This window comes from Nelumbo nucifera, chromosome 5 (assembly GCF_055504915.1).
Source record: "Nelumbo nucifera cultivar China Antique chromosome 5, China Antique-T2T, whole genome shotgun sequence".
Lineage (NCBI taxonomy): Eukaryota > Viridiplantae > Streptophyta > Magnoliopsida > Proteales > Nelumbonaceae > Nelumbo > Nelumbo nucifera.
In genome coordinates, this window is record NC_142653.1 from 29,759,931 (window position 1) to 29,769,015 (window position 9,085).

The 9,085-nt window shown below is 37.3% G+C and overlaps 1 protein-coding gene across 1 annotated transcript; it reads right to left on the reverse strand.

Moving 5' to 3' along the window:
* Nucleotides 1–4,660: 4,660 nt before the first annotated feature.
* LOC104600078 (heavy metal-associated isoprenylated plant protein 23) lies at nucleotides 4,661–6,363 on the reverse strand. The gene is made up of 2 exons (XM_010262901.3): nucleotides 5,503–6,363; nucleotides 4,661–5,405 (listed from the first exon to the last, which is right to left on the reverse strand). The coding sequence occupies exons 1-2, from the start codon at nucleotides 5,657–5,659 to the stop codon at nucleotides 5,107–5,109; spliced, it is 456 nt and encodes a 151-aa protein (XP_010261203.1). The 5' UTR covers nucleotides 5,660–6,363; the 3' UTR covers nucleotides 4,661–5,106.
* Nucleotides 6,364–9,085: the final 2,722 nt, after the last annotated feature.

Consider the following 9,085-nt stretch of genomic DNA (forward strand, 5'->3'; position numbering starts at 1 on the left):
GTCCAATTACTATGATAAAGAGAAGAATTTCACCCAACTTCAAGGTCTAACTGTCTAAATCCAATGTTATCCTTTGAAATCCAACAACATAGAGGGCAAATCTCAGATCATCTTTGATCAGATGCATTCCAGTTCTAACAGGTCTAGGATTACATATTATCACATCAGAAAAGTAACAGCCTTGGGTTCTAGAGTGAACATCTCATTTCCCAAAACAGCATACTCAATAGCTGGTAGTCTTGCTAGGGGAGCAAGACTACCAGGTCATCTTTGATCAGATGCATTCCAGTTCTAACAGGTCTAGGATTACATATTATCACATCAGAAAAGTAACAGCCTTGGGTTCTAGAGTGAACATCTCATTTCCCAAAACAGCATACTCAATAGCTAGTAGTCTTGCTAGGGGAGCGGTGCAAGTTGTGTGGGATAAAATCCAGCCAATTAAAAGTGTAAGGACTAAACGTATGATATTAATCTGTCCAGCCAATTATTTGTGCTGGGTTCTAGAAGTATTGCAGTAGTAGTGGTATTTTGAGAAATAAAAGGCATGTATTTATTCTAGGTAATAATATGGTTGAATGCACAGATTAGGATGAGGTTTTATCCAAATGCTAGGCTGCAATCATGTATAGCTGGGAATCTCCTCTCCAGACTCTTAGGATGGCTTGGACAAGGGAATTCCTGCATCAGGAATTGGTTGGAGTTAGTAGTTTATCTTGGAGTGTATCTCTTCCAGGGCAATTTAGTTTGATTATTGGGTGCCTTTTCTGCTTCACTTTTCTTTGCTGCTTCTTTGAGGTTCAGTGTCATCTACCTGTTGCCCTAGGGGTGGAAGCTTGTACTTTTCTTCTAATTTTCTTTGCTGATAAAAAAGTAACTAATTTAGCATATGGATGGTAAATGGGAACCAAATTGATTCTATTCTGTGTTTTGCTTAACAGATTCACTACACTGCAAGGTTTGCAGATGGGACTGTCTTTGACAGTAATTATAAAAGTGCAAGATAATTCAACAAAAACATTTGAGATTATGATGTACATTGTTCAAGAGCTTCAATGAAAATGTGATAACACAAAGAAAAGAACTTTCAGATTTATTCAAAGGTTTCCTTACAATACAACATCTCTAGTCATCTTATATGCTTCAAAATCTAAATCACTTGGAAATCATCTATTTAACACCTAGGCTCCTGCTTTAACACAACTTTCCTATATTTCAAAACTTTCAAGAACTAAGGTGCTTTAGCACAGCCTTCTTATTTGTAACTAAGAAAGAAATCTTCAAATGCCTATTCTAACCAGTATACAACATACTTGTTGTCTGATTCAATTTATACAAAGCTCATCTAAACTACAAAACAAAGTAGAACTCGATTACGATAATCCTAAAACAGTTGTACTAAATTCCTAGCCAACTCTTGGACTTAACAAAATTACATAAAACCATGGTTTACCATAAAATATAAATTTGAAATTTAGTATACATTGTAAAATCATCAAAAGTCCACAACTTATTGTACATAATAAAATAATTGCAAAAATAAGAAAATTTGAATCACATTCCACCAATCTTCATATGGATCCACCTTGTGACATCAAATTGGACATCTATTTAAGGACACAAAAATCTTACATCTAATCAGCTTTGCTAATATTTTCACTTAAGTTATTTTAGATCCCCTCTTACCAAATATGAATAAAATACACAGTGGAGCTGCTATTATGAGGGTATTTACAAATATTGATATTCCCAATTATATATATTGCATAGGTGACTGCAACATACCTGCCAATGCAACGCTTGTTTATGATATTAATTTGATTGCACTTTACAAGTAAAACACCAACTCAAGGAAGAACAGGTTACATGAAACCAAGTAGAATAGAAAGGCCATGACAAATATTTACTGGTGAGCTTCTTTCCTGCCCAATTGATCTATCCTGCAAATGATTCTTCATAATTTTGTAAGAGGAAATCCAGCTAACTACTGGATTGGCATACAAGGTCCTTTTTGATTCTCATGGTGAGAACACTGTATGCAATGGATCCTGTAAATGATCCTAACAGCCAACCTTTCATCATTGTTCACATTTTAACATTGAATAGATAATGTGCCCTTTGAGGAAGACTGATAGAATGGATAGTTTGCTGAGTCATTTGATTGAACCCATGGCTTAGTTTGGAAGGAGTACAAATACAAATATGTAGAATGCAAAACTTTGTACTTCATATTATTTTGTATGTATTTGTACTGTACATATTTGTATTTGTACTCCTCCCAAACTGAGCCTATGTGAAGCAAGACAACAAGGAAGTTGAGATTTTTTCTGAGTAAAACCCAAAAAGCATTAAAAGTTCAGGTGCTAAAGGGTTGTGACTTTGATCAAGCAGGATCTGGTTCTAGAACATTCTCTCTGTAAAAGCATTCATTCTCTTTTAGAAGTATTTTATTCTCAATGTTATGGATCCATAACCTAGTTCACATGGAACTACTAAAGTTTTATTTGTACACTGCAATCAAGCACATTAGCAATAGTTAAAAGGTTACATTCTTTAGGTATTAGTGCTTTGTAAAGTGTTTGCTTTCGGTCCCAATCAACACGCGTTTCAAGTGAGTCAACTAGGTAGGCCGTGGGAAGTAATATTCATATTCCGTAATTTAATTGAATGACAACTAATGGAAACATGATACAGATCCTCCTTTTCTTTTTTATGGTAACGGATGCACATCTGCTAATGCAAATCACATCATTAATGGATGCATCATCTGGTCAGGCTTTTGTATTTGATGGTTCACCACATTCAAGCCAACCTTTTTTTTTCTTTTGATAAGAAGGGAAATGGAGAATAATTCTGAAGGAAAATCTTCAACTACTCTCCCAGGGGGGTCTAGTTTGTCCTGAAAGACTTTGTTGCATCTATTTTTCCAAATGAACCACAATAAGAAACAGAGCTTCTCCTTCTCCCATATTATGGGATCCTTATTTGCACTTGAGTTTCCCTCAATTCGAAGCCACCATTGGGTAAGGGATTGATACCGAACAAATTTAACCCCCTATAAATTTTGATGAATACCATCTGATTAATTATCAATTTTTTAGATACCATAGTCAGAAGCAAAATACTAGTTTAGTTCATGGAGGATTTGGTGTTATGGTACCTCTACTGCAAAGATGCAAGCAGAGTAGTTTAAGCCTTTGGGCTATGTTTGGTTTGAAGGAAAAGGTAGAGAAGGAGGGGAAAGACAAGAAAACCTATACAAGGTTTGTAAAGGTTTTCTACCATTCCCTTTTCATGCATTTTTCTTCAAACCAAACATAACCTTAAGGCGCATCACTGCACGTAAACTCATTCAGTATAAAGCAAAAATTGTAGAGAATATTGTACCATCCTGATTTTCATACTGGCATACCTTACTCATGTTTTTGGTGAGACCCAAGTACCTAGCAAACTAACGAAAATTCCTGGACCAGACACCTTTTGTCATGAGGAAGTCTCAGACAGCCCAGGGCCAGGGGTCTGTCTAGTCTAGGAAGCCACCATACAGACAGCTAGCTATCTCTGGCAGGCAAAGGTGGGGATCTGATGGGTCCCATCTAAAGGTAGCACATAAAATCAAATCAACGTTGGGATCATCTGATTGCAACTTCAAATTTGGGTTTTCCCAAAACTGCTGGCTCTCATCACATGGTTAAAAAAGCATCTGATCGTGATCAACAATGGATCCAGAATGTGTAAACATGACAAGTGGCAAGTGGGTACTGGTTCGGACCCAAGAAGCTTTTCTGCTATTTGGTTAAGGTTGTAGTTATCCACTTGAATTGCATAATGTATATTTTCCCTCAACATACTTGTAAGCTATCTGCTAGTGGACCCCTAACATCCAGAAAAATTGACCTATTTTTTTATATGTTTAAAGCCAAAAAGACATAAATATCCTCAATTATTTCATCCACAGAACACAGTGATGTCACTCGATTGAAATTATTTCAGTGATTAATTTGTAAGATGAAAAGGCCATTAAAACATAAAGCACTAGTGAATAGGAAAAGATAGAATTCAAAGCGCTAATAATATAGTGCAACTGGGCAAAACACAATCTCTTTTTGGTGGGAAATAACACATGTTTTGTTTGTTGATGAAACACCCTTTGTCAGGGAGCAATCTTTATCTTCTTCAAGTTGTTAATTATGGCCTCAAATTTGAAATTGAATCATAACCCCTTGGGATACTTAAAAAGGATCCCTCTTCATTTGTTAGGAAGTATGAGTACGTAAGATTAAAGGATCCCTCTTCATTTGTTTTTATAATTTTTCCTCTTCAACGTATGCTCCAAGAAATTTCTTTTCTTTGTTCCCTCTTCCATTGTCCTCCTATTCTTTACGTTTTGTACTGATTTATGTGGAACTTTGATTTTCCCTTACTACTGGGTTTAGGCCTTTAGGGTAATATTGCAGTCAAATCAATATGAATTTGTCACAGTTTCCTGCTTTTGGGGATTCGTTTTAGTTCAAGGAAAAAAAAAAACTTTTCTTGTTCTGTATGGGGTTCCAATTAAGACCCTGCAAATCGATGATCAGTATGAACTAACCACTTTGTTTAATATAGAATTTGGTAGCCTCACTGGCTGCTAATCTGCTTGTTAACTTTCACCCTTTAATTGTAGTTCTTTTGTTTTTCTTTTCATTCATTGGGAAACAATGTATGGACAAGATACGGGTATAGACAAGAGAATCCCCACCAAACAGAAAAGAGATATTATAACATCATGCATGAGAAGAGGACAATCACCAGTGGAAAAAAAGAAAGTAGGAACGTAAAAGCAGAGATGGCAGCTGTCTCTTAACAAATAACAACCTATATACACTATTTTCTCTATACCAAGGAGCTTTCTAGAGCACCAACCAGGTCCACGACAGGCGCTCCAGAGACCCCACTCAACAACACCAAGGCCCCTCCCTTATCACTCTAGTTAATATTCTCATACAACTCCATGAAGAAAAGCTCAGGTTGGATTTTTACAGTGATGGGTAGGGAAATGCTTCAGAGTTCAGATGTGGTAGAGCAACCTCAACCTCTCTATTTCTTTTCTTTTCTCTGCTGCATCTACATGATAGAGCAAGCATTTGGGTTTTCATCACTAAACATTGAGGTGTACCTCTCTTCTTGTGTGTGAACGGTAGCTGTAGCAGTAATGGTCTCAACATTCCTGACATAGCCAGGAGGTGCCTTCTTGTCATAAGCCTGAGCAGTGTAAGGATGAGCGACAAGGTTGTAAGGAACATAAGGCCAAATCTCAGCCTTTTTTCCTGTCGACTGAGCCTTCTTCAATACTTTCTTTTCATCCACATAACCAGTTACAGTCACCTTCTGCTGTTTCATGTTCATATCCACAGACTTAACCCCTGAAAAAGGCAAGAGTGTCATCTCAACCCCATGAACCATCATAGAACAATCATATCCAGAGAGAAAGAAAGAAGAGAAAGTGAAAGCAGCAATTACCTTTCAGTGAAGAGAGGGCTTTTCTGACTTTGAGTTCACAACCCTCACAGTCCATCCTGACCTTAAGCTCCACAGTCTGCAACTGCTTCTTTTTCTTGTGTTTATGGCCACTGCTCATTAAACCAGAGAAATATTCCAAAGTGCCTCCAACTCCCATGTTTAAGACAGAAGCTTCGGGATAAACCCGAGATTTGATGGATTTAGATAGACGGAAAGAAAACCCAAGTCAAGTAGTTCAACAGAAATGCAGAAAAGGACCTTAATGGACTCCTTTAGTTTTAATTGAACATGAAGAAAATGCAGAAGAAAGGATGATAGATAGGTTAAAAGGGATAAAAGATACTCCAGATATCTTGATTACTTTGATGGATTTTTGGGAACCAATAGGTTGGGACTTGAGAATGGCTGTTACTGATGAGCAGGTTGTGAAGGAGAGTTTAAAAGAGATGATGGGTGAGAGAAGAATCAGCAGCAGCAGATGGGCTTCTGAAAAAAATCTGAGACAGATTTATATACAACCCTGGATATAGGCTTTCCTAGAAAGTGCAGGAAGCTTCCTTGTAAAACTATGGATTCCTTCCTTGCCTTGGAGCAAAAAAGGCTCTCTGAAGGCTGCTCTTGAAACCCTTTACTTCCTTCGAATCCTTCTTTACACAGAACCCCTCCTTATATAGGCCTTTCAACAGGTTAAAAAGTAGGGAAAAGGTGGGGTGGTGACCCCTTGAAAAGCAATAAAAAAAAGAGGGAGGAAAGCCAAGGAGGAAACCAGATTTTTTCTAGGAGAGACCTTGGTCTCAAAACACAGAAAAAAATATGAAGTTGTGCTTTCTTGTGCCACTGAGAAAATTTTAAAACTTTGGGTGCACGAAAGCTGTCTATAACTTGGTCTAACAGTAAATTTTGAGAGCATGCCCCTTTGAAATAGACATGTTGAAAGTTGATGCAGATGTTGTGGTCGATTCTTCACTCTTTTAAGTTAATCAAAAGAAAATGGGGTGAACAGTGAGCTGGATTTTCATGGCACATCGCTAATTAGTTGCCACGTTTCACTTGATCTTGAAGCCTAGTGGCAAGGGAGCTGCCATTGGATGTTAAGACGATTGACTGGGGCTGCCGTTGGGTGCCTGGAGCTGTTAGCTTATAACTTGTGTGTTGTTTTGACTCCTGAAAAAGGAGCCCATGAAATCAAATTTAAAGCCACAAGCGCGTCTGGTTGCCTGTAACTACATACAGGTGGCGCAACGCTTGTGGGTCATTCAATTCCAATTCAAAATTTTAAAATTCTGGACCTACCATAACGTTGAGACTTCAGACTTTCCTCTATATGTTCCTTCGCAATCAAAGGAACAATAATTAGTGAACAGGTTTTTTCAAATAAAAGAGAGAGAGGGAGATTAGGCCATTAGGGGAGTGACATACAAAAAGAAATCTAGAAAGCTTAGTGCTGGAAAAAGGACTTCTGGTCTTCGTATTGGCATCATCACACTTAATTTGTTGATTATAACTATATCAACAACAATTGTAAAGGAATATCTCATTGATTGCTTTACTTTGTCAAGAATCAAGATTCTCAATGGAATTGCATCCTTAAGTAACGTTTGGGGTTTTGTTATAATATAGTAGAAGGCATACTTATTTTTGGCACCCCCCACCTGTTTATGTCTGGGCTATGTAGATAAAAGCAGAGGCCCAGCTCAGTTGGAAGCCTATCTCCATAACCATAAATCCATAATTGAGGCCCAGCTCCTATCTCTTGTGTTCCTTTTGTTATTAATATGAGATTCTGTATTAATAAGCCCCCTACTTTGTTCCTATGTCGGGTGGTGCTCAAAATACTGTTTTAATCAATGTTTTAAAAATCTACCCAGAATCGGAACTGTTTTGGCCATTAGTTTCCAGGTCAGCAGTTTGTTCGGTTTTAACGGATAGTCAAACGGATTGATGGTTGAATCATCTGAGTCAGCAAACCGTTAATCAAGTCAATAGTTTTTGGCCAAGGAACGGGTTAAGGGTGAAATGGAAACCGATTGATTGGATGGTTTACTGGCTAAACGGTCCAACCATCTAAGTCAATGATGCTCTGAAAAGTGAAAAGCATGATTTTAATTTTGGGTAAATTGCTGAAACCTCCCCTTAAGTTTCTAGTTGTTGCTGAAACCTCTCCTTAAGTTTCTGGTTGTTGCTGAAACCATTCCTGCGGTTTGATAATTACAATCAGCTCCCCTAAACTTTCTGACATAGCTGCAGTTCCTTTTGATCAAAAAGTTTATTTTTCAAATTTTCTCTTCATATGAATGGTTAGTTCAAACATGTTCAAACTCTTTTCTGAAATTGATTTATTTTTCAAATTTACCTTTCGGCTCAGTTTGGAAGGAGTACAAAGTGTCCGTTTGGCATCAATGTCGCTGCTCCAGAAAACAGTGACACATCAGTGCTACGTTGGAAAAAAACGGTCCTTCAGGAAATGCCTGTTTGTTTGGAACCATTCTTCCATAAAAAATTGATGCTCCAAGCCACATCTTGGAAATCGAGAAGGCGTGGCTTGGAGAAACGCCGAATTTGGCATTTCTTGGAGCTGCAACTCATTACTGCCAACAGGGATATGAGGTGGCAGTGATAGGAACATGATGTGGCACTGGATAATAGGTACCAATGCTGAAAATGTTTCCTGGAGCATTGGTGCCAAACAAAAAATATTGTTGTTGCTCCAGGAAACATCCTACCTGACAGCAACGTTTCTAAACAAAAAAAGACATTGTTTTCTCAGAAAAACGGTGCTTCTAACCCACACATCAGTAGTTTACAGCATCAATGTCAAACATATACAAATACAAATATGTACAGTACAAATTCATACAAAATGTAAAGTTTTGCACTATATATTTATATTTGTACTCCTTCCAAACTGAGCCTTCGTATCAATTGCTGGGTAAAGTTGTGACTTAAAATTCTCTTTTTTATTATTTATAAAGCTTTCTTTGTTTTTTTTTTTACTCTATAAAAACTAACCTCATTACTCATTAGTAATTGTATGGATATTTTGTACATTTTGGGGTTCTTGTTAAAGGATTTTGGCAAAAAAAGTTTAATTTATATTGTTTTTCTGTAAAAATCAGCCTCAATAATAATTATATGGGTATTTTGAAAATTTTGATATTTCTTATTAGAAAGGGTCTACTTGCAATTATATAAAAAAATCAGGAGATGTGATTATTATGATCATAAAAAATTCAGGGGAGATTCAAAAAACTCCAGCAATTTACCCTTCCAATTTTAAGGACCGACTCACTTCTGCAGCAGTGACCACGGTGGCAGCATTTTCCTTGCGAGTTGCGGCCCCCTAGTCTATATTTGGTTTGAAAGAAACGGTAGGGAAAGGTAAGAAAATTTATACATGGTTTATAATGGTTTTCCTACCTTTTCTTTCTTTTTCCTATCTTTTCTTTCAAACCAAATAAAGCGCTAATGACTAATATAATACGGAAATGTCAGTACATGGCGTGGCATCCTTGTTGGTCTACCGTACCCGGTACAGCCCGTCCGAAGTCCGGAGTCCGGAGTCCGGACGAGTAAAATTCACTTA